The following is a 25,657-nucleotide window of genomic DNA, read 5'->3' on the forward strand; positions in this document are numbered from 1 at the left end:
ATATATATATATATGTGTGTGTGTGTGTGTGTGTGTCTGAAAACACCACTTCATTTAAACATAGGCAGCTATAAGCAAGCTCAAGTTAAGCATGCAACTGCTCATTGCTGTGATGTTAGAAATTATACCTGTAGCTAAATAAATGTAAAATTAATTACATAAAGGCTCTCAAAGCTTTTCATCCATTCGTTGTCTGTGCCTGCAGGATGATGGGGGGGTTTGGGGGGATGATAGGTTAGTCTAAGAGAACATGCAAAGTCCATGCAAGAAGAACCCAGGTCAGGATTCAAATCCAGATTGGCTGCAAGGTTCGTTCCTGTCCTGAAGATGTAGGCAGTTATTCAAGGAACTTGACTTTTTTGAAGCCGTGGTGCCTTCCTGAGCAAAATGGTGTCTAACATTCATCACACTCGTAAAGTGAGGAAAGCTTTGTGAGAGGATTTAATTAGCATTCTGTGCATATTAGTACCATGCTCGTGTCACCATGCATTCTGCAGCTATTTCTTTATAGAAATTATGCGTGCTCTGGGGAAATAATACGCAAATTATCTGCCACTGTTATCAGTTTTAGTAAAGCAATATCCAGTTCAGGAGGTTTAAAAAAAATTAGATGCAGGTCCGGTATAAAGTTATTTTTGTTCAATCAAGCAACACACTGTGGCAGTGCAGTTTTATTCACTATTATTTTTTTAACTTACCACCCCTTGTGACAAGAGATAGCGTTGTGGTTTGGAATAGTGAAATAAAAACTGCACATACAGCATAGGATGTCAAACATCAGGAGAAAAAAAATGTATCTCACATGCAAACCAACAGCCAACATATTTCTAAATAAATAAATTCCATTAAAGAAGAAAAAACTCACCCTTTTACTGTTTTCTTGAACTCTCAGCTCCTAAAAATGCATAAATCAGATTACTGGTGAAGATATGTAACAGCACAACCCAGCATTTTGAGACGACACAAAGCCAGCATATGATGTAAGATACCTTTGACTTCTGAACCAACATCAAGATACAGAGTTCTCCTATGACATCTGATGTCTGGAAAGCAAATATGGCAGCTGTCAGAAATTATTTTTAATGTTATATTTCCCTCTAAACTGAGCAAGCTGTTTCAGAGCTCACTCACCCAGTACTTCAGGTCTGCAGAAAGGTAGGATGAGCAAACAGCGTCTATCTGTGGAGAAGCACAAAAGATGAGGGGGGACTGCACAGAGAAAACCGATTTAGAATACAATAAAGTAAAGTCTACCTGACGAAGTAGCTGCCTCTGGTCTGTTGTGGCCTGCTGAAGACTGACTGGGACACCTTTAATTTCACAGAACCACATAAAAACACCCAGTTCACACTTAAGCCAAATAGTCTGCATCAGTAAAGTGTTTTGATCCAAAACATGACAGTATGGGTCTTATTGAGGGAGCTAAACAACTGCATTAGAGCTTTGTGGATGCAGTCAGAGTAGGATAGGAATAATCAACATTTTTTCCTGTATGTTTAGACATGATTGCAGTGAAGGTCCATTAGTAGGTTAAGAGCTTCACAGTCAAACATAGAGGGAGATTGTATCAACATGACGCAAAATTATACCTGCTTTGACAAAAAAAAGGATAAATTTTATTTTTTTTAAATACCAATAACTACTCTATGTTTTGTGTATCTATGGACAAAAAAAATGCCCACTGTTGACATTAACCTTAAATAATACAAACACACTCAAAGGTCAGTTTGATAAGACACGATAAAGTGTCAGTCCACATCTGTACTCCCTTCACTCATTTTTGACTTCCTGTCAGTGAGTGAACACAAACAGAAATATCTTGTCTTGTTTAGATAGATAGATAGATAGATAGATAGATAGATAGATAGATAGATAGATAGATAGATAGATAGATAGATAGATAGATAGATAGATAGATAGATAGNATAGATAGATAGATAGATAGATAGATAGATAGATAGATAGATAGATAGATAGATAGATAGATAGATAGATAGATAGATAGATAGATAGATAGATACTATAAAAGCAATCTAAAAACAATGATTATCACATTAATTGAAAAGTTTGGAGGTGTTAATTTGATTTCTCCAACAACAAAAATCATGCAAAAAAACAAAATGACAACAAACAAACAAACAAACAAACAAAAAACCATAATTGTTTCATGTCAAAAATAAAAATCTTTGTCAACCTACTTGTAGAGACTGGTATGGTGAGGATGAACAGGACTGCCAGGGTGATGCTGGCCGTGCTGAGGGGACTCATGGCGCCGCTGCTGAGGCTGTGCAGGGTGCAGAGGGCTCCGCGCTGCTCAGGCTGGCTTTGGCTGCTGAAGGTCTTCATCTCCCTCCTCTGAGTGGCCTTTCTTCGCTGTTGTGTTTTTTTCCTCCTACTTCAAGCTCTTCTGACACTTTTTGTCTGGCGTCAGAGAAATATGAAGGCTCACGCGCCCCGCACCCTCCACAGGGGAAACGTGGCTGCGTCACTGGGAAGGGAGCCCCTCGCGCGCGGTAACTTAATAAGGCTGAATCAACAAGTTGGCGGTGAAATGCTTCTCGGAACAAGGGGGCAAATTAGGACAAAATAGTGAGTAAATAGAAAGCTGCAAGCGGTCAGAAAACTTAATATATACTTACAAAAATTGTTTATGGTGTCACGTTGTCACTGTTAAAAGTCCTAACGTCGGGAGCTTGATAGTAGCTACCAATGGTAATTTAAAATAAGTACGCAAGATATATTTTACTACTGTGTGCCACTTATCTCTAAACTCAGCTAAATGGAACACTGGGTAGTAAACTGTGCGTTTAATTCTTATTTTTGTGTGACTTAACTGTTTCTTATACTATAAAAGTAGATTAAATGGTAGTATTTTGACATTCAGGTGTATATATGTGCTTCTTTCAGAGGATTTTCAAGCTCTGTGTTTTACTGCAGGACAGCTGGATATACCATCACCACCATTCCAGTCAAAACTAGAGAGAAGAAGAAAGCAAAAAAAAAAAATCATTGCTCTGCTGCCAAAAAGTGAGACTCATTCAGGTAAACCACTCAACCCAAACTCATACTCAACTAAACATGTACTATGCCAAAGTTGTGAGATAACAATTACATTAGTGAAGCTCAGAACTTACTGTATAGCAGTGCTGTTTCAGAAAAGTAATGGCGCTCCTCCGTTTTTAGGTCAGACAATTATAAACAATTATAAAAAAAAACTAATCGCATTATACTTTTGTTAAACTTGTAATATATTTAAATTACTTCATTGTATAGAGACTCATTATTAGTCATTACGGAATTACCTTGTCTCAGCACTCAGGCAATTTGTTGGCCTTTGTGAAGCCATGCGTGAAAGCAGAGACACTCCAAAGTAGTTATTTTTGTCAGGATCTTTTACGATAAATCAGAAAACATAATTATATATATTTAGAAAAAAAAATACACCACTGTGTAGATGTACCCGTGCAAAAAAAGATAACGGAAATAGGATGAATTGATAGATGAATACAAAGTAAGGTGGATTAAGTTTACTGCTTGATGAATACAAGGGATTTAGGATTTTATTAAAGTCCCATGAAGAGGAGGTGTGGGAGATATGTAAGAAGGAGACGTAAATGCTGCAAGATAAAATGTGAGTGTTCCAGGAGGATTTAGCATTTATTGTAATAAGGTATGTTGTCAGTTTCACTTATGAAGCTAACACACCATTTTGACCAACTGATTTCATTGCCTCCATGGAAAGAGAAATATTGTTTTGGCTAAAGCAAGCATAAAAGTTTTAAATATAAAAACAGGATACAGTTGATTGAGGAAAAGTGCCACAAGTCCTCCTCCCATATTAGCTTCAGTTAGAGCCGAGCATCTCAATCAAACATCACGTTCATCTCCACCCTTGTCATCCTCCTACACTAATCTCTCTCTCATAAATTAATATCAAACAGTGGGTCAGTGTGCAGGCCATAACCTGCTCGCTGTTAACAGCTTAACAAGAATCATAAAGTAAAGGAAATGTTTGTTGGCATCATCGTATAGCGTGGTTGCTGCCTCCTGAAAGCTCATGGAGAAGGCAATCATTTGGGCCATCATTCTGGATAACACTTGAAATGCCATGACCTTTGGAGAGTTAAGTTGTTGTAAAGTTGTTTGGCATTTACATACACTGCTGTAATTAGATTCATATCGTTATTGGTTTATTGAATAATTAAAACCAAGAAGGTGGCTTCCAATGGGAAGGTTATTTGTGTGTGATTGAGACACTATTACACCTTGAAACCACAACACAGATTATGGGCTTCACTTTGATCTGTTTCTAATCCTCTTTCAAAGAAGGGAACCAGTAATAAACCTATGCAACACAACTGAAACCAAATATCCCTTATTAGTCTTGTAATTAATCACTGAATGGGGATGATTTTTTTTTCTAAAATATTGAAATATTATTTTCAAAGCCTGGAAATTGAAAGAAAGGCTTAACAATGAAATGCCAAATTTAGTTTATTTGACTTTTTCTATTTCTCTCTCTTCAGTTTCTGTTGGAATAATTTTCAAACACGATAGCTCCACAACTCTAAGTAATCCACACATAAGAAGAGATCACTACAAATTAGTTTATAAACAATAACATGAGTTAAAATTTGACAGACCCTTTTGGGTAATGACAACTTCTGCACGTGCAGTGAAATATAAAACAGTCTTGCTCCTTCAGGAGTGGAATTTTGTGCAGTGAACAGTCGTAGAAGCCATTGTACTTATGTGCATTCATAGTTTCTATTTTAAAAAAACTGTGCCTGCGCTTTCCCGGTCTTTCTGGAGCTCTGCTTGAATGCTTCTTTGTTCAAGAACATCTCTTTTGATTATTGTTTTTTTAAACTCCTTCGTCAGAAATGGTATGAGGGTAAGATAGCCACAGCTGGTTTATAGTGAAATGATCTTCTTTTGACTTCCGGATTAGGACTTCAACATCCCTCATTATGAATATTCACAAGTTTGGAAATGAAGCTGTAACTATTTCCAATAGTGTAGCTGCTGTACACTTAACTTAATTACTCACCTGAAAAGACTTCAAGCCTCATGGCAATGTCACAGATACTGGAGAAAAATCGGCTCCAGTCCAAATCTGTGGCTTTCTGTCACTTTGTGCATTGTATTTAGTGCAAGTCGGAGGAATCCCAAGATTTTCCTGTTGGGTATATTTAAATTACAACTTAAACTTAAAAGGTCAGCCATATTTTGTTGAAACAATAATAATCCATTCATGGTAGTTTGCTAAAATGTGGTACAAACCAATATAAGGTAGAATGTTTTCTGTAATATATCACAAAGTGTTCAGCAGAAAATGGCTTCAGGATTCAATCAATTGATTGACATAATGTCATCAGTTCAGATCCAGAGTCAGATCCACCAAAACACATCCATGATGTTCGTGATTGGAAAATGAGCAGGATGAGTGACTCATTAACAAGCCACATCCTCCTCCCAACACCATTTGTTAACTTTGTGAAATTTCCCATGCCTCCTTCTTTGTTGTATTTTCCAAATCAAGAAAACCACTTTGACCAGTATGAGCCGAATTATGTCACCAATATGCTGCAAATTATTCTATTACAAAAAGAAAGATTGCTTTATATACAGTTTATGTATAGTTTGCTTCATATGAAACATGTTCACTTAAAAGTTAAATATAACTTGGTGTATTATTGTGTAAGATGGAAGGTGGCACCTTCAATACAAAGCCTTGTTGTTTGTATTACTTTCTTTTTACTCAAGTTTGCAAGTTTGTTTCGTCTCCTAAAAGGATGACAGCAGTGAACTATCAGCGTCCTCACACACTAATAAATATGATCTGCACAATGCAGCAAATTTGACAGCAATTTTTTCTTCCTGATTCTTTCCTGCTGCAATCAAATCCAGCTTTCATTGAGATCTAGGACAAGCTTATCCAGATTTGGTGATTTATGACCATCAAAAGAATATTTTAATAACATACTGCCTGTATAAAGGATCCAGACCTGCATTTAGAGACTGAAGGCTCTGAATACTGCAGTGTGCTATGATTTCCTGTTTATGTGATTAGTTATCTCTTTGTGCATCATGAGTTAATGGACATTAACACAGAGTGATTTCATGCTGTGATTTATGTGGCACCAGATTTGCTGAATATTATACAATTTTTGCAGTATTACAGATGTGTACAACGTGCGACACATATTGCATTAGAGGTGAGCGCAGACAATTATCTGAAGGGCTGCATTTCTTTTCTTTTAATCTGGTACACATTTATTTTCATAAATAGTGGTTACTTCTGTAGAAGTAATTCAGAAATAATAAGCTCATTGTTGTAGAGCTTTATTGAGTTCTTGGTGGTTATTTACAGTTTTTTTTTTTCAGTCACTTCTCTATCACATTTTTCGGCTCATACCCAACATTTGCAAAAAAAGTAAATTCATTTCTCAACATCTAAACATCTGTGTCATAAAACATGTCAGTGCCTCAGAATGACATACCCTTGTTTCATTGTGTAAGGATATGACAGTCAGATTGATTAGTCATGTTGTCAATATGACAGAGCACTCTGGAGGGATATTCTGTCATAAACTAAGGCAAAGGTTTTGATGACAAGTACTATAAATTGTAATTTTGGGAGATCAATGGTAGGAGATTGGACGAGATTCACGTTTGTGCTTTTACTGTAATTTGTTGACAGACCGTGTCATTATGATACAGAAATTAAAATACCTCACTGCAGAGCACAAAGGGAATAAAAAACAAAAGTAGAAATGGGAACATAAGAAAATCTCCTTATGGAAAACATTGTTGTAGGAAGAACAGTTCAGTTTTCCTATGCTTTCCATCTCCTTGCTGAGAGAAAATACTCACTGGTGTAAAAGATTAAAGAGTAGGGTGAGAAAAACTCAATCAACATCTTTTTGTGGGTAGCAAACCATTGCCTGATGATGTTGGATGCCAAGAGAGAAATGAACAGGGCATTGAGGTGGAAAGTCACCTCCATTCCAAATGGTAGATGTCCTGTACTTGTGTAGTGATTTAGCAAGTCTGAGGACTCCAAAGCAGTTTACTCAATCAGTCATCATCCCATTCAGACACACATTCACTCAACGATGGTGGTGAAGCGACAGCAGACTGTCAGCCAGATCACCAATAATCAGAAGCTTTACCTATAACGTACAATATAATCATTATTAAGATGATTTTATGTTAATAAATACTTATTTTCAATACCTTTCTCGGTGTACTCTTTGTGAATACACTTGATATTTTAGATGAAAAACATTTGTTATTAAATCACGTGTGAGAGTTTTAGGACCAAAAGATTCAAACAAGAAAATACCAATTAATGAAAGGTACTGCAAAAATTGCCAGGTATAGTCAATGTTACGACACTTTGAAAACAAAGTTGACATTATTCAAAATGCCTTTGTTATGACAACTTGACATTAACCAATAAATCATTACTGTTTAAACTTTACCTTTAATAACATAAAGTTATCTTATTTTTAAAGTACAATCAGTAATACTTTTATAACAAATTTATAACAGTAATGATTTATTGGTTAATGTCAAGTTGTCATAGCAAAGACATTTTGAATAATGTCAACTTTGTATTAAAAGTGTCGTAATTTACCGAATGACGCTTTATTACAACAGTCATAAATATTCATGAAGGCTTACTCATGTTCATGACATGTGTTATGTCATGTTTATGAAAGTGTCATATCAGTCTTATTCACCCCCTTCAAATAAAGTGTTACCTTTTTTTTTATATAAATCTCATAGAACAATAGAAAAATTGAAGAAGTTCATGTAAATGCAAAAATAAATAAGATTCCCCTCCATCACTAAAATAGCCATTATGATATAAAAAAGTCATTATGAAATGAGTGACTATAGATCATGACAGAACTGCTATAGCTGATGATGGTGCTAAAACACACAGTGAGAAGCGCTGTTAATGAGTGGCAACACCAAACGAGCAATGCACAGACACGCCACATATAGTCCTGCTGACGGAAGAGGAAATAGAACTCATCAACATAACAAATAACCCCATCTCTAATGCATGCATTTCTGTCTTGAGCAAATGGTTATCTTTTTGCCCCAGCAACTTTTTGCAAAGACTGATGGGTCCATTGACAAAAATTTGCATTTAAATTAATTTTTTTTAAGTCATGGGATTTGTAGCACTAATAGCAACAACGCTGAAGAAGATAGCCTACACATATTATGGACTCTTCAAGCAAATCTAAGTCTTCTACTAAATATCATGGACAGGTTAGAGGCAGATCCACTTTTATACCTCCTTGAAATAGAATTTCATCTGTTGAAACATATTGTACAGAGAGAGATCTGTTTTTCTCAAAAGATGTCAAAAGAAGCTATCTCAAGTGCTGAATCAAAGGATGTTGGGCCAGTATGACCTAGCTTTTAGAAATGATGGTGACATACTGCTAACAACATGGTACACCTTGGACAAAACACAGACTATTGTCTTCAGCCACAAAGATGATATTGTTTGTGTTATTGGACAGAGCTGCTGTGGAGTCTTTCTCGCTATTAAACTGAATTTAATTCTAAAATACCTTATTAATACAGAAAAATTGATCATAGCTGTAACTCAAGTTATTATACCTGAACGCTGTCTTTACGGATTTATAGGTGGTTGGGTCTTGAAAGGATCTTCTGTAGCGGCCTGTTTAACAGGAAATCATCTCTTTCTGAAGTATTCAAACCAGCCCACCAACAACAAAGTTATTTACCTTTTACGTCTCAGTAAATTCTCTAAACCACATATCTAGATCTGCTACTGTATGATTGGCTGATTGGCTGATTTGCTATTTGCGTCACACACAAAAATATCAAACTTATTAATATGTTTGTTCCCTTTAATTCATCTCAGTTTGATTTAAATTAAAAAATACTGCATTGATCCCAATTAAATAAACAAGCCATTAGAGGCACTTATGATAACCAGTACTAAATTTAATTCAGTTCAGTTTATTTGTATAGCACCAATTCATAGCATGTCAATCACAGTTCAGGTCAATCACACATACATTCCAGTTGATTCTACTTATTACGCAATCCATTAAGTTCAGGTTATTATTCAGATTAGATTTCTATCTAAAGAAATCCAAGAGGCAGCATTTACTCCTCCTGGACTTTACAGCAGTCCCACATACTGAGCATGCATGTAGTGACAGTGGAGAGGGAAAACTCTCCAGCACAGCCTGGCGTCCGGCCATCTGCCACAACCAGTGTTATCTGTCTTTGTAGGCTCAACAACAAATCATGTCTTACACCAGTTTTATTATTTTATTCTATCGGATTGTAAAGGCATGCAAGTTTACATAAATTACCTTTAGACAAATCACTTTTGAGCAGAAATTAAGCATTGCTTGAACGTGCTGTTAAAGTGTATCAACAATTTGCTTCATGAAAAACAATATTTGTGATTTATCTTCCTCTAATGCTCTTTCTCTCTCAGATATCTATTTAAAAATGTTATAATTGTTTTATCTACCCTTTTGGCTCTGCCTTGCAGGCTATGTAAACTTATTTCATTTTATATAGCTAGTGTGTTTTTAGCTCTTTTTTTGTACCTTGGTGTAATTTGGAGTGAAGAAATTACACCAAGGCTGTCATGAGTTTCCAAAGTTGTATTTACGAAAGTATTGCAGTGGTTGGGTATAATTTATCTGTTTAAGGTCACTAAGTGTTTGTCTGATATTATCATCTAGGATTTTCTGGTAGAAAGCAGAATTCAACTTTCAGGTCCTCCAGGTTCTGTTTAAGTGATTTCACAGGTCTGGCAGTAATTAGGCCTGGGTGTGGTGGATAAAATTGACCTAAAAATAGAGTTAATTACTGTTAAATTCATTATATAAAACAATTTTAAAGTATATTATCACACAAAGCTGCGTTAGGTTATATTTTTCCACTTTATTGGTTAAAATCATTGATTTGTTTTCATTTTCTGATTGATATTTGTTTGATCTGAGCCATTTATGTTGCAAATACAACTTTGCCTGGCTGTATATTTTGTCGTAACCTAGATGCAGATGCTTTTATATCCACACAGGTGCAGAAAATTCAACAAATCAAGTCTAAAACAGCACCAATCATCTCTTATTCCAGCATATTAAAGGCTGAGGAAAATGCCACCCAGATAGCAACTCCAATGTTTCTGATTCCAAGCAAAATTAGAAAATGCTATCTGCCTTTAATCACCAGGATGAATGTCAAATGTAGATTATACAGATGTAATCGCCTTCCCCTGACACTGCAGCACATCAGTGAAATGCTCTTTTGTTCTGCATGTCACCTGGCATGCATGCTACTGGAACTCTCTCGTCGGTCTACTGGCCCAGTGATACGACAGGTTTATTTAGAGATTAAACCTCTCACCTGCTAGAGCAGCTCTGTTTGCCTCGCTCCACTAGTCGACAAACAGTTTGTCTGAAGGGTTTTTTTTTGTTGTTGTTTTTTGCGGTGTCATTTTCTTGCTTGTCAGAATGTCAGTGTTGACACTTAATCGCTCTTGGACGCTGCGAAGAAATGCAGAAAATGCGTGCTTGTTTAGATGTTTGTTTCTCAGACAGAGGTGGAAAAGTTTGTTGTAAGGGTAAGTGAAATTTATTGCTTTTATTGTAGTAACCTAATCGGACACTGACACCTTTTTAAAAAAAGAAAAGCATCACATCCCCTTTGGCAGGTTTGGTGGAGGAACTGTGATGCTGTGGGCCGGATTTCTTGTCCACTGAAACATTGTGTGAGTGCATGGTACTATGAACTCTTTGACAAATCAGGACATTGGGTCATTATTAGCTCTCTTAAATGCATTCTTTCCCCCAAAAAATATGGCTAAACCAGCACCGAAAAGTTTCACCAAATACAAGATCAACTTTCTTCCATAACTGTCCCTAAATCTCAGGTGAGCTGAAAAGAAGATGACTTTTTAAACAAGCCTCTCTCTGTGCTCCAACAAAAGTGTTAACAATAATCACAACAATTGTGAAACCGGTGATTTTATCAAAAACAAATATTTCAAGCATGAGTTTAAAAAAAAAAAAAAAAAAGTTAGAATATTTCCATAAATCATTACCAATAAAATAAGTTCAGAAATGTTTTAGGCTACTAGGAACTTTTAAATATAAATTCATGATGTTCTGTATTTCTCTAGACTGGAAATGACAGACATAATTTGGACATGAAGTCCAAAACAGATTCAGCTGTCACCTTTTTTGATTTCTTTTTATTATTAGCTTTACAGAGAACAACTTACTTTCTTATCTGTTCAAGTAAATACATAAGTATGTTTATGTATGTGTTGATCTACAGTCTGTGGATTTGAAATCCTATCCTATTACCTGTATATTAACACCATAAATCAGTTACCAGGTGGCATATGATGTAGGTGAAATTTACAACTTATATGAATTGCATTATGGTTCAACATCCCAGAGGAGTGGGGGAAAATAAACGGAGTGCATTAAAGCTAAAAGTTGCCAAATAGACCTTTTGACACTTCAGTGACGCTATTGTGCTTGGATTAATAATGCATGATCTTTCTGGTTGCAGCGTGGACATCTAAGATCACTACATGGCAAGTAAAGAAAATGGAGTAAAAACTTCCCGTTTTGAAATATCTCCACTGTGGTGCCTTGTTCGTAAGCCAGCATCACACCCAGGACGAGACCGTGACTTTAACTGTGCGTGACAGAGCATGACACATTGAGCAGCTGGGAAATCCAACAATGTCTCTGCACAATAACTCCAAACACAGAAGTTGCACCTCAAGGCATTGTGTGCAGATCACTGGTTAATCCCTTATTTCCATCTACATCTCACGTATGACTCAGTGTGTTGACACTTGGTTGACTCTTCCTGTCCTGTGGACTTTGAAACAAACTTGAAACAACTTTAGCATTTTTTGCTGTCTAAAAAAACATGATCTATAAGTGAAACATCAACAGCACACATACACAGACATGTAGCAGGGAATAAACCAAACTATTTCTGGAAATACTAACAATTTTGTGGATTAACAATGCCACCTGGTGTTGTGAAAAGATCATGTTGGTTTGACGAAGTGTGGACTTTACGGCATGTGATTACGTACTTATAAATATCAGGAGATCCATGATTGTATGTAAAACTTCATTCACCTGAAGAAAGAAGCAGAATGTTATATGAATGATATCCTGAAAGAAGGATTTAATGTGACCATGTTCAATTCTTTATTTTCATTAGTCTGCTCTGTATGTTTCCTTGCTGATTGGATTAAATTATGCTTTACTATACTCCTGCCTATGTGAATCCACGTTTAACTTATTAGGCTTTGATAACAACAAGATGAACATCCTCTGATCCAGTCTTGTTAATTTAGCCTTTTTTTTATTATTGCTCTCACTGTAGATATGACAAAGCTTGGGGCAAGTGGGCATGGGACTGCTGTTTCATTTATTTTGTGTACAGCACTTTGGTCTTGTGGGTGTTCAAAGTACTCTATAAATGAAACTGGAATGGTAAGTATCAATTGACACCAACATGGTTTAGTTACAGTTATTTTACTGGAATTATAGGGGGTGCTGAAACTGGAGCACCAATGATTTTATATATTGTTTAGCTGTTTTTGTTGCTAATAATAAGAAGCATGGCTGCACAGTGGCGCTGTTGGTAGAGCTGTTGCCTTGCAGCAAGAAGGTTCTGGGTTTGATTCCCGGCCCTGGTCTTTCTGCATGGAGTTTGCATGTTCTCCCTGTGTATGCGTGGGTTTTCTCCGGGTACTCCGGTTTCCTCCCACAGTCCAAAAACATGACTGTCAGGTTAATTGGCCTCTCTAAATTGTCCCTAGGTGTGAGTGTGCATGGTTGTTTGTCCTGTGTGTCTCTGTGTTGCCCTGTGACAGACTGGCAACCTGTCCAGGGTGACCCCCGCCTCTCACCCGGAACATTAGCTGGAGATAGGCACCAGCAACCCTCCCAACCCCACTGAGGGACAAGGGTGTCAAGAAAATGGATGGATGGATAATAAGAAGCTCCTGCCAATAAAAGAAGAGAATGTTTAATATTATGTAAAAGCTGTTTTGCTGGACAAGATTAGAAAAGATGCTTTCTAAAGTTAAAATCTTAAGATCGTCCTTAAGATTTGTTAAATAAAGATATGGAAGGATGGTATCAATGGGAGTGGTTTCGGATTGGAGGGCGTCACGTGACGGCTTAGCTCGACAACCAGGAAGTGAGAGGGCGGTGCTTTGAAGGGCTGGTGGGTTGATAAAAAAATAAGGTAACCATTGCGTTTTGTTTTTATTCTTTAAAAGGTTTGAAAGATGGTATTTTGCTCGACAAATTTGAAGGGACTCTAGTTACTTTGTCGTTTAAGTTGACGTGCTTTTTGCTCTGTATCTGCAAGTGGCGCAGCTGATGCTAATCGCTGTTAGCTCAGCAGAGCTAACCCGAAACATTAGCAGAGAAGACAACAGCTGTGTTGTTGTTATTAGTTGAGCTCTTGTGCTAAAATCGAGTTTAAACAGGTGTTGAATTATCTAAAAAAATTTTTTGGGTTTTTTATTTCTTCCTGCGTACTTTGTTGTACCAATAGTCTGAGCTTTTTCCTGTTAACATCATAATACAAGGTAGCGGAAAAGTACCAAATTCATAAATCAAGATACATCCAATTAATCCCTAACTAACTAGTATTTATATCTGAGAATTTCCTGTATTCAAGAAGAGAACAAAAACATTCAAATTGGTGGGGAAGCAACATCAGAGCCAGTGACTTTAAAAAGCTAGACAAACTAATAAAGAAGGTTGACTCTTTTCTGAGGACTTCATTCGTGGCTCACTGTGCAAAGAATAATGCATGCAAAATAGAGCGTAATTATTCAACAAGATAGCATGTTCAGGTCCAATGCAACACAAGCACGAGAATAACTACACCATTGGTTTTCCTTAAGGATTAAAAAGATGTTATTGAATTGAATACTATTCGTTTTTGGTAATCTATGTTCTAATAGACATTGAAAGCCCTTTTATAATGATGCGAAACATAACCTTTAAAGAGTGATTCGAGAGGTTTCTTTCTGGTTTTGACCAATTTAAATGTTACTTCTAAGGATTACACATAAAAGAGATGGGAAGTTATGAAGTAATACTTGCAATCAAGCAGAAAATAAAGCTATTGCAAAAATAATCCTCATTTGTGCGTTAACAATTAGGAAGAGAGAACCTCACTTTCATTAGCATTTGACTTAGCAAAAGATAGTTCAAATCTGATCTCAGGCCGATTGATTTGTTGATTATTTCTTATAATGCTAAGCATAGCAAAGGGGGATTTGAATTACAAATTAATCATGTGGCAGCATTAAAGTTTAGATGTGTGTGTTCCTACTCTGTCCTTTGGTTTTTCCTTCGCTGTGGGCTACTGGTGTCATTCAGACGTGGTCAGAATGTTCTCGCAGTCGTGGCTTATTGCTATGTTTTACTCTTCAGGGCCAATCTGCTGCGTGTGTTATGTATAAAACTCGAGGGCTTGTATTGATGGACACAGTTTTTCCTAGTAATCTTTTTTTTTTCTGTATGACAGCATCCACCATGACAGCCATCAAGCATGCTCTCCAGAGGGACATCTTCACGCCCAACGATGAGCGTCTCCTTGGCATAGTAAATGTCTGCAAGGCAGGAAAGAAAAAGAAAAACTGCTTCCTGTGCGCCACAGGTACGAGAACCATCTGTGAGTAATGAATTAATATAAGAAAAACTACATGTTTATAATAAATCAAATGTGTTCTTGCAGTAACCACGGAGAGGCCTGTACAAGTTAAAGTGGTTAAAGTGAAAAAATCTGACAAAGGCGACTTCTACAAGAGGCAGCAGACGTGGGAACTCCGAGACCTGACAGTAGTGGATGCAAAAGATGCAAGCAAGGTCAGAGTCTGTTCTCGTTCTACTGTGCTCAAATGTCAAGGAGTCAGATGTAACGTACTTTGTGTTACGTTTCAGGAGAATCCTGAGTTTGATCTCCATTTCGAGAAGGTCTACAAGTGGTTGGCTAGCAGCACAGCAGAGAAGAACTCCTTCATTTCCTGCATTTGGAAGCTGAACCAGCGTTATCTGAGGAAGAAGCTGGAATTTGTCAATGTCAGTTCTCAGCTTCTTGAAGGTTTGTTAGCCACTCTGTTATCAGCCATCGCTGGGACTGCGTCCCCCTTTTTGTGATTCAAATTATATTTCTTTTAAAGTTGCGTCTGTCTTCCAAGATGATTGCTTTAAGTTAAAATTCAGCCTGCCTCTTCAGTTTTAGCGAAAGGGGACAACTTTTCTGGATTATGGTTGAGTTTCTTTATTTGTAGCATGTTTAATAAATCTTTGTGTCTCGATTTATGTTTATTTTACATGTTAAATTCTTCTTTATTCTCACTTTTTTTCCTCTTAAACTTCTCTGGCCAGAACTTCCTAAAGCGGAAGGTTGGTAGGACTAAATTTCCCCTTCATTTCTTTCCACTGTACTTTTCATAATGTCAAACCATCATCCTCATCAGAGACCCTCACCGTTTCATAGCTCCAGTAATATGACGTGTAACTAAACATGGAAGGCTTTTATTTTATTTTATTTTTGTTTATTCTTATTTTTTTTTTATAGAAATGTTCTGTAGAACAATTTAATTTTTAATTACTTCTAGACCTTTTTTTCTTGCTATTTCACCTTAATTATTAGAATCTTTAGTGGTTTCATGCATTGTATGTTTAGTTTATCCTGACTTTTTTCAGTTTATTATTTGAGTGTATAAAGTGCCTTGCCAAAAAACATTCATAGGGCTTAAACTTTCCTTTGATTTGTCCCATTGCCATCACAAACTTTACTGCATTTTATTGGGAATTTATTGACAAACACAAAGTAGAGCATGATTTTTGAGATAGAAGCAACAAAATATGGTTTTCAAAATTTACAAAAAAAGGTATAGTCCATTACAACTAATTACTTTCAGTGTTGAGAAACTCCACTTTCTCAACACCCGGTAGTGCCACATTTACTGGGATATCTTTTGTTAGCTTAGCAATTTTGAAGACTGAAATTTTTGCTGATTTTTCTTAAAATATCTTAAGCTCAGTCCGACTGGATTCAGAACATCTGTAAACGTGGTTACAGATTTTCAGTTGGAAGTGACGTTTCCTGTCACTTCTCCAATAAGAGCATGCTTTTGTTTTTGTTTCGTAATGTTAATAACAAACTAGGTGCTATATCATTTTCTACTGAAATCAAAATAAAATATATGGAAGTTTGTGGTTGCAAAGTGACAAAATGTGGAAGAGTTTAAAAGTTATGAGAATATTTTCAACCTTTCTTCATGTTACTACCAAATTTTGCTTTCCCTTTAACCCTGCATTTTCATCAGGGGTTGGAAAAATGTCCAATCAAGATATAGTTTGGTTAAAACAAGAAATCCATCAGAATAGCACTTCCTTGTACTCAACACAACCTTTATTGTGGTTTTGCTGTTTAGAAATTTGAAACGTACGACTCCCAAAATACACAGTTTTAAAAAATTTTGCTCCTTGTTTCTTTGGATTTCACATCGTTTTTGTTTCATGACCTTTTTTTTTTTTTTAGAGTCTGTGCCAAGTGGTGAGAGTCAGAGCGTTGCAGGCGGTGACGAAGACGCCCTGGAAGAGTACCAGGAGCTCAGCGCGCGTGAGGAGCAGGACATCGAGAGCATGATGGAGATGTGCGAGTTCGCCGTCTCCAACGCGGAAGCTTTCGCAGAGAAGCTCTTCAAGGAGCTGCAGGTTTTAGATGGGGTGAGCAAAGTGACTTCTTGAGAGTCTTGACACAAAAATCCAGAATAATGTTTGTTTTGTTTTAGTTTTTTTTTACTGAGTCTTACCTCTTTTTACTCCAAGGCCAACATTCAGTCCATCATGGCATCGGAAAAGCAGGTGAACATCCTGATGCAGCTCCTGGACGAGGCTCTGGCCGAGGTGGACACCATCGAGGGGAAGCTGAGCAGCTACGAGGAGATGCTGCAGAGCGTCAAGGACCAGATGGACCAGATCTCTCAGAGCAACCGCCTCATTCAGATCAGCAACACCAACAACGGAAAGCTGCTGGACGAGATCCAGTTCTTAGTGGTGAGGCGTTATTTTTTTGTTGTTGTTTGTTTTGTTTTATTTTTGTTTCGTTCCCCTCTGACCAAAAGTTATCAAGTGTTTTAATGAAGAAATCTGATTGTCCTTTTGCAGAACTACATGGACTTGTCAAAGGGACACATCAGGGCCTTGCAGGAGGGAGACCTGACCTCGCCTAGAGGTATAGAGGCATGCATCAGTGCCTCTGAAGCTCTGCTGCAGTGCATGAATGTGGCTCTACGGCCAGGTCAGTGACCACTGAACACTAGAAAATCATCTAGTGGTTGTTACGTCTGTCGCGTTAACAACTTCTGGATGGTAAATTGCTACAGAAGTTATTGTGATAAACGATAATATTGTTGTTTCAGACAGTTTTTTGCTCATTAATGCAAGTACACCCTCTCAAAGATCAATAAACCTTTTAACTGTTAAACAGTTAAGACTGAAACTGGAAAACATTTTAAACATCCAAAATAAATAACCAGGAGAAAAGTCAATCAATTTATCATGCGATTAATTGATTTATTGCTGATTACGTCAGGTTTAGTTGTGGTTCTGTTTTTATGTAATCAATTGTAATGGTTGATATTTTCTTCCTACAGGCCATGAGCAGCTGGCGGCTGTTAACCAGCAGCAGAAGCTGTTCGCCGAGCTGAGAGATACTTTTGCTCGTCGCCTCACCAATCATCTCAATAATGTGTTTGTTCACCAGGTAACGGCCTCAGTGTCATTTTGACATCGCCGTCAAAGCCTTCTAGTGATTGACTTTCAGTAAATGGTGTACATGATGTGACTACTCAGCATTATTCCCTTAAGCTAAGGTTTTATTTTGTGATATATATATATATATGTGTGTCTGTGTGTGTAAAATCTAGACTGACAGGCAAAGAAAGTGAATAGAGAAGCAACCTGCAGGTTACGTGAAAAATACCTGACGAGGACAATGCACCTTTAAAAGTAGCGTTTAACATCACTACTACAAGTTTTAATGTATTTTGCTACAATTTTTTGAGATGGATCAAGATGAAATGGTGTATAACTGTTTTCAAAAGTTTTTACAAATGAAAATCTGACATGTGTAGTCCTGAAAAGTGATGTTCATAGATCTGTGTTCAGTCTGACTTCCGTATGGCACTGCTGGAATGTGCAGCGCCATACAGGAGGAGATTAACAGCGCTAAGACCTGCCTCCTGGCCCTGATTGGTTGTTTGTAGTTAGCACTGGACGATGAGTGACATTTTTCACAAATATATAAAAAATATATATTTTTATAAGAGTTAGACACTCTAGTTTTAAGGAATGTACTAGAAATGCACACGTCAACTTTCAGATTTTTATTTGAAAAACATATTAAGAAACATATATAATTTCTGTTTGTGATTTTACACAACTTTGTTTTGGTTTATCACACAAAATCCCTTTAAAATACATAGAGGTTTTTGGTTAAAATGTGGCTATGTGAAAAAGTTCAAGTGTTATGGATACTTCTCAAAGGCATTTCATAGTAGACCTGACAATCCCAAAATATAACTTCAAATTCATTCTTTTCCTCATTCTTTGACATATTTAAACACAAAAGCAAACGTAGCTATTATCAAAACTGTGGGAATAAAAGTTTAAAACTTTGTGGTTTCCCCCACATCCACCCTGTACGTGTTTGAGCCGTGAAGCCACAGTCCCATCCCAGCTGCTCTGTTTCCAGGCTCTTCTCCTCCGCCGCTCATGAACTTCCTGTTTAGCGAGCACGCTCTTCCTGAGCTTCCTGTGTTTTTTTCCAGCCTGTTCTTGACTCTGTGTTTTGCTCACTTTGAATCATCCCACTCTGCTCTCTGTCTCTGTGTCAGTTCAACCACTTCAGTTACTTCAAAATGACCATCCCTCAGTATTATAGGTCTTCCTGTCTGTCACTTCCAGTGAGTACCCTCACGGCAACCCCGCCCCTCACCCCCCTCCCCACTTGCCCTCCTCTTGCTAATGTTTTCGCCTCACAATCCACTCCAGTTTCCATAAGATTCCAGGCTTTCTCGTCACACAGAACATCGGCTGTTGCATGGGGTGTTTTTCTAACTCCTTAACATCTCCCATCTGATCTCAAAGCTAAAGAGGCTCGGTCCATTTTCCTCCCCCACTTACCGACTGACTTGGCTGAGGACTTTTCATGTTTGGGTGCTCACATTAGCTTACTTGCGATGAGCTCATGTCATAAAATGCGCTGCCTGTTTTATGCTCCGTGTGCATGTCCAGCAGTGAAAAACAATAGAGAACAAACATGCTAACAGATTGAAGCAGAGATGAGGCCCGCGAGAGTTAAACACTTGGAAAGTTAGGAGTCCAAAAGTTTGGGATTAAAAGCAAACAGCGTGAAGCTAAAATGGGTCTAAAAAAATAAGGATTTACACTTTTGACGGTGTGTTTTTGTTTGTTTTTCCCCGATCCTTTCCTCAGGGGCACGATCAGAGCTCCACCTTGTCTCAGAACACGACAGAGCTGACCCTGCCCAAACACAGCCCCCTCCACAGGGACCTGCTGCGCTACGCCAAGCTGATGGAGTGGCTGAAGAACACCCACAGGGAGAAGTACGAAGGCCTGTCGAGGGTCAGTTTACATTCACAGCACACCCATGTCGTCAATTGTGGTTATAAGCATCAAAAATGTAACTCGATAGTTTGATGATGTTGTAAGACTTTCCAAAACCATGATGCTTCCAATGCAAAGTTCAACTTTTAGTACAGTGCTCATGGGATTGGAAGCATTCACTTTGTCCAAGGAAATAGACATGTTTATGGTCGCCACATAACTATATCCGTGACTCATCTGACCACAGAAAACCATTCCTGTCTGCATGTCCAGCTGTATGCCTCACTTGACTTAATGTTTTACTTTTTTTAACATAATTTTTTAAAAACCATGAATTATGGGAACATGTCTTTTTTAGCGCGCTTCTTGATTTTTACTATTTTTTTCACTGTATAATGAGAGGAAATAGTAAGTACTGCAAAACACTTCAGATACTTATTTAAAATCTACTGGAGTCTACTTATAAAATAAGATTAAATAAATGTTCAAAACAGCACTGTGGCTCTTATTTTATTGTCATTATTTTAGCAGCAGTATGAGTAATTGTTTCTGCTTGAAATAAAAGCACTAATGTCACACTTTTGTTTTCAGGTAAATACTGTCAAGATGCCATTTTTGCTCTATTATATCATAGAGTACAAGTATAGCATATTAAGTTGGTGACATTTTTCCTTTCAGACTTATGTCGATTACATGAACCGACTGTACGAGCGGGAAATCAAAGACTTCTTCGAAGTTGCCAAAATAAAGATGGCGGGTACATCCAAGGAAGCAAAGGGCAAGTTTGGTAAGAGCTTCTACCTCCCGTCACAGTCTGAATGGTGAAGCATGCCACGGTTCTGCAGTACATTAACTTGTGTGTGAGTGGAAGTCTCTTCTTATCATTTAGTCAACAAATGAATGTGAAAGAAACAAGCTACGCCTCACTCTCTTAGAGCTTTTTCCGCATAAGTTCTATTTTCAAAGTATATTTCACCGACTCATACATGCCGTCCCAGGGGGTAAAGTCTTGCTTTGTGTTTTATCTTTTAGTAATGTCTTCTTTTCCCTTTGCACAGGCTCTTTTCGTGCTCAGCTCTGAATATTTAATATCTGCATAGGACCCTTGGTTGAGCTTTGATGTTTGGCAGAAATGTACATCTCTGCTTCCTGCGCTCTGTATTAGCTTCTTCTTCTTCTTTTTTTTTTTTTTTGGCCTCTGAAACAAGAATTTGTTTTCAAAATGTTTGTCTGAACTACTGCAGCGTTCGTGAGCGTTAACATGAACTGGTACAGTTAACACCTAGCCCTCCTCTGTCCCATGCTGCATGTTTTAAGCCTAACCTGTGTCTGTCTTTGATGCCTGCCTTTCTAACTGGCTGCAGCCACGCTTCCTCGGAAAGAGAGTGCGCTCAAACAGGAAACGGAAAGTAAGTATGAGATTTGGATTGAGCTGTCTGTTACAATGTGTGCTTTTAATCACCGCCCTAAAGAAAAAGTAATCCTATCTTCACACTCCACCTAATACAGTCCATTACCTCACAGTGTAATTGCTTGGTTTGTGTTGAAGTCTCTCAATGCTGTTTAATCGCTCAACGCACTTTATAATTTTGTGGTTAAAGCCAAAAGGACCCAGCAAAATGACACTTTTGTTAAAATAATTGCTGCTTGAGTTGTGCATTTTAAAAACAAATGTGTAGAACTCAAGATTGAACATTTTTCTTGCTAAATACCGTCTTACGCCGCATTCTGTTGACTGTGCTGCGTCAGGCCTGCACGGCAGCTCTGGGAAGCTCACGGGCTCCACCTCCAGCCTGAACAAGCTGACTGTTCAAGGCTCCAACAGCCGCCGATCTCAGTCTTCCTCCCTGCTGGACATGGGCAACATGTCTGCCTCTGACCTGGATGTGGCCGACAGGACCAAGTTTGACAAGGTGATGGTGCATTTTTCACTCTACAACAGGGAAAAGCTTAGGAGGAGAAGAAAGTTATCTGGTTCTTCCTGGAGGTTATTTAAACAAGTGCAGTTTAAATGAAGATCAAATACATAATTTATTTAACAATTATAGGGCTGAAATGATTCATCAAATAAATTGTGCTTAATCGATGATTTAAAAGAATCAACTAATTTAGTAAGCGATTAATCATTAACTTATTAGCGATTATACACTCAAAAAATTGCCATTTGCTGTAATAACAAAATATTCAGAGCAGTGATCAAGCCAAAGCTGTACAAAAAATATACATTTTGCATAAATAATATTTTTTAAAAAACTGTCTGTAAATATGTTCTACCCAGAACTCTAAAGGTACAATCAGTAAATGTTTTGACTTAGCTTCACTTGGTTCAAATTCTGTAAAGAAAAAAATAATCTCCAATTAAGCAGCTTTTGCCATCTAGTTATTAACATTATTATGTGCCAATTTTTTTAATCGGATTGATTAATCATTGGAACAATCAATAGTACGACTGATTACTAAAATAATTGTGAGTGGTAGCCCTAAACAATGACAAAAAAAGACTAAGTGAACTAGTAATTTGTAATTTCTGAGGCAGTATTTACATAGATTAAAACGTAACTAAAGCAGAGTGTACTTCTTTTCATTCATGTATTGTGTGCGTCTTGTTTTGTACTTGTATTAAATGGAGTGTGATTGTTTTTGCAGATATTTGAGCAGGTCCTCAGTGAGCTGGAGCCTCTGTGTCTCGCAGAACAAGACTTCATCAGCAAGTTCTTTAAACTGCAGCAGCATCAGACCGTTTTTCCGCCTCTTGCACAGGTGCGTCTGATGCCACAGAAGACAAACCGCTCTCACATCCAAATGAATGACGTTAATTAAAGCCAACGGCAGCATTCATGCGTTCTTGTCTCATGCCAGGACCTGCATCTCCTCTCAAAGCAGAAAATATTGCAGTAGCGGATATTGCCATGTCGATAGTGACAGCAGCATTCGATACTTGTCACTAGATGCTTAATAAGACTTGTCATTGTTTTATTTCTGCTCGTCCTGTCAGCCTGAAACAGAAGAGGTGGATGGAAGCGTCCCGTCAAGAATGCCTCCCCAGGCTGACCACCGACACTCTGTATCATCTGAGTGAGTACTTTGACAAGCTTGTAGTAAAAATACCATCAATCCCTTGTTATTATATTTCATGATGTATTTTGTTGTTTTGTAGCAGGGAGGCAGATAGTGAGATCTTTCTTGTTCTTCCTGCTCCATATTTCTCAAGGAATTTAGTTTATTTTGTTCGTATTTGTCAAAAGATGTGTTAAGGCAATATTATGCAAAAGCGACTTTTTCTTTAGCTTTACATCATGTTATAATGTTATTCCCTCATCAAAATCATACCTGGAGTGTTGATTTGATTCCTTCATGCATGTTTGAGAAATCATTTAATCTCCCATGGCAACCATTCATGGCTGGACGTAGATCCACCTTTGAGGCGCAATTCCTCCTTAAAGCTGGAGTTTCCGAGCTTAAGCCTCACAGAGCTGCCCTCCCTTGCACCTCCCTCTCTCAGCTCCTTCAGACTAACCAGCGGCAATTAGCAAACAGCTGATGGAACTGAAGATCTGCTAAACTCATTATAGGAGCTACTTCTCAGTGTAGTGCTGGTTAAAAACATTCCTGAAGGAGGAGTTTCAGAGAAATCATGAGTTTTTAAAGAGACAGAGGCTCAAATCCAAGGCGTTAAATTACAAATTCAGTTTTCTTCTAAGTCATATTTTATATATACAGCATTTTTTATAACAACTGAAGGTATCATGGTTACTTGATTGAGCTATAAAATGACACTATGTGCTTGAAAAATACATAATACTGCCCCTTTAATATGTATACTTTGAAACGGGGGGGATGTGAAATGAAGTTAATTCAAACTTTTCCGTTTGTGATTAAAGGAAGGACCTGGTTCGGCTGATGATGAATAAAATCTTCCAGAGCATCGAACCCGAACTCAACAGCCTGATCGCCCTGGGCGACAAGATCGACAGCTTCCACTCTCTGTACATGCTGGTGAAGATGAGTCACCATGTGTGGACAGCTGAGAACGTTGATCCAGCCTCTTTCCTCAGCACCACCCTGGGAAATGTGCTGGTCACCGTAAAGAGGAACTTTGACAAATGCATTGTGAGTAGAGTCCATTCTAGGCAGGAACAGTCCAGTCTTTTATTTATTTATTTAATTTTATTGAATGGCTGTAGCAAGTTAAAATCTGTGTTCTTGATACAGTCAGGTCAGATTAAACAGATGGAAGAAGTGAAGATTTCAAAGAAAAGCAAAGTTGGGATCCTGCCTTTTGTCACAAGATTCGAGGAGTTTGCAGAACTGGCTGAGACGATCTTCCGTAACGCAGAGCGCAGAGGAGACCTGGATAAAGCCTACGTGAAGCTTATCAGAGCTGTTTTCATGAATGGTCAGACTTTTGGTGGCATTTAAATAAAATAAATCTCCTTGTAATGCCTGGAAGCAGAATATCTAACATTAGTTGTCTTTTCAGTGGAGAAAGTTGCCAGCGAAAGCCAGAAAACGCCACGGGACGTCGTCATGATGGAAAACTTCCATCACATCTTTTCTACGTTATCACGCTTAAAGATTTCCTGCCTGGACGCAGAGAGACGGGAGGCCAAGCACAAATACACCGACCACCTGCAGTCTTATGTAATCAACTCCCTTGGTCAGCCACTGGAGAAGCTCAATGTAAGAATTATCTTAACAGTTCTACACAGATGTACATGCCCAGAGATGTTATAGTGGGTCAGATGTCGTATCTCTCGCAGCATTTCTTTGAAGGGGTTGAGGCGCGTGTGGCTCAGGGCGTACGTGAGGAGGAGGTGAGCTACCAGCTGGCTTTCAACAAACAGGAGCTGCGCAAGGTCATCAAAGAGTATCCCGGTAAGGAGGTGAAGAAGGGTCTGGACAACCTTTACAAAAAGGTGGACAAACATCTGTGTGAGGAAGAAAGTTTGCTGCAGGTGAGAAACGTTCAGCGTTGTGAGATTTTAACGTCCATCCTGCTACTTCTAAAATGCTGCACTTTCTCATCTCCTCCACCAGGTGGTGTGGCACTCCATGCAAGATGAGTTTATTCGTCAGTATAAGCACTTTGAAGGTTTGATAGGGAGGTGTTATCCTGGTTCTGGGATCACCATGGAGTTCACCATCCAGGACATGTTGGAGTATTTCTCCAGCATTGCCCAGTCCCATTAGTTTGCCTGCTGAAAACTGTTCTCTGATGATTCACTACTGCCTGACTTTGGCTGAATATTCATTAACTATTGTGCTTGAAGTATGAACATTTCATGTGAGTGACTGTTTTATTAAAAGTGAGTTGTACAATGAGCGGTTACGCAGATGTTGCAGCACAACTTGTGCGCCTGTATGTTCCTTAAGCAATTCTTCCATACACTAAATTGTTTGTCACATTTTTATTTCACCTTGTCATGTGTACAAAATAAATTTGCACTTGAAGCTTCCCTGAAATTATCTGTCAGTTTCATCATAGATATAGAAGGATACACCCTGCACCGTTTTTGTTTGCCCGTAGAAAGGGCATGATAGCAGGTCCGCCATATTGCGAGTGGAAAGTAGAACAGGTATGCTTGTAAAAGAACTATGAATTAAATAAACATGCAAGCTTAGCTATTTTAAAAAATGTTTTGTGAAACTATTACTTTTTATTAACAGTGTCTCAGACAGGAAAGGGACAGTAAGAAGAGAGGAGGGAGTTTTTTTTTTTGTTTCAATTGCATATAATGCCATACAGTCACAACACTGACATGAACTGATTTTTGTAATAAAAAGCATAGATACGCCGAATTTAAACATTTCAGTCTGTTTTTTTTTTTTCCAGAATTACATTTTATTTCAAGCTGCCTTTATGTTATCTCCATAATTTTTCCATGTGTTACAGCAGAATTGCCACTCAACATATGGCTACAGCGTTGACATACGACTAA

At 37.9% G+C, this 25,657-nt stretch overlaps 2 protein-coding genes across 10 annotated transcripts in view; one reads left to right on the plus strand and one right to left on the minus strand.

Annotated features, from left to right (window-relative positions):
* The window catches only part of nmu (neuromedin U), a 4,528-nt gene extending 2,080 nt beyond the window's left edge, over window positions 1-2,448 (minus strand). For 2 of the 3 annotated variants that reach the window (XM_008407459.2, XM_008407458.2), the window contains exons 1-5: window positions 2,199-2,446; window positions 1,255-1,310; window positions 1,132-1,179; window positions 990-1,043; window positions 866-895 (exon numbers count right to left, since the gene is read on the minus strand). In XM_008407459.2, coding sequence (XP_008405681.1) covers window positions 866-895; window positions 990-1,043; window positions 1,132-1,179; window positions 1,255-1,310; window positions 2,199-2,346 — 336 coding nt within the window. In that variant the 5' untranslated portion in view covers window positions 2,347-2,446. Of the gene's footprint in view, window positions 1-865; window positions 896-989; window positions 1,044-1,131; window positions 1,180-1,254; window positions 1,311-2,198 lie in introns of all 3 variants that reach the window. The other variant, XM_008407456.2, reaches the window with a different exon arrangement.
* A 10,768-nt stretch (window positions 2,449-13,216) lies between these two features.
* exoc1 (exocyst complex component 1) lies at window positions 13,217-25,181 on the plus strand. Of its 7 annotated transcripts, XM_008407449.1 has the most exons (21): window positions 13,217-13,302; window positions 14,602-14,733; window positions 14,812-14,942; window positions 15,018-15,177; window positions 15,465-15,482; window positions 16,627-16,814; window positions 16,917-17,144; window positions 17,256-17,388; window positions 17,744-17,853; window positions 18,986-19,054; window positions 19,587-19,736; window positions 20,397-20,505; window positions 21,083-21,127; window positions 21,468-21,631; window positions 22,365-22,478; window positions 22,714-22,793; window positions 23,600-23,828; window positions 23,931-24,114; window positions 24,199-24,398; window positions 24,479-24,673; window positions 24,756-25,181. In XM_008407449.1, the coding sequence occupies exons 2-21, from the start codon at window positions 14,610-14,612 to the stop codon at window positions 24,906-24,908; spliced, it is 2,784 nt and encodes a 927-aa protein (XP_008405671.1). In that variant the 5' UTR covers window positions 13,217-13,302; window positions 14,602-14,609; the 3' UTR covers window positions 24,909-25,181. The 7 variants fall into 7 exon arrangements, with proteins under 7 accessions (XP_008405671.1, XP_008405673.1, XP_008405674.1 ...); XM_008407451.1 differs by lacking the exon at window positions 21,083-21,127; XM_008407452.1 differs by lacking the exon at window positions 18,986-19,054.
* Window positions 25,182-25,657: the final 476 nt, after the last annotated feature.

This window comes from Poecilia reticulata, linkage group LG4, assembly GCF_000633615.1.
Source record: "Poecilia reticulata strain Guanapo linkage group LG4, Guppy_female_1.0+MT, whole genome shotgun sequence".
In the NCBI taxonomy this organism is placed as follows: domain Eukaryota; kingdom Metazoa; phylum Chordata; class Actinopteri; order Cyprinodontiformes; family Poeciliidae; genus Poecilia; species Poecilia reticulata.

What these genes read in the sequence shown, in the direction of transcription:
- exoc1 (XM_008407449.1), top strand. Translation starts at nt 14,610, where the DNA reads ATGACAGCCATCAAGCATGCTCTCCAGAGGGACATCTTCACGCCCAAC. An exon ending in ACGAGATCCAGTTCTTAGTG is followed by an intron (nt 17,145 to 17,255) that starts GTGAGGCGTTAT and finishes GTCCTTTTGCAG; the next exon opens with AACTACATGGACTTGTCAAA. An exon ending in AGGAAGAAAGTTTGCTGCAG is followed by an intron (nt 24,674 to 24,755) that starts GTGAGAAACGTT and finishes CTCCTCCACCAG; the next exon opens with GTGGTGTGGCACTCCATGCA.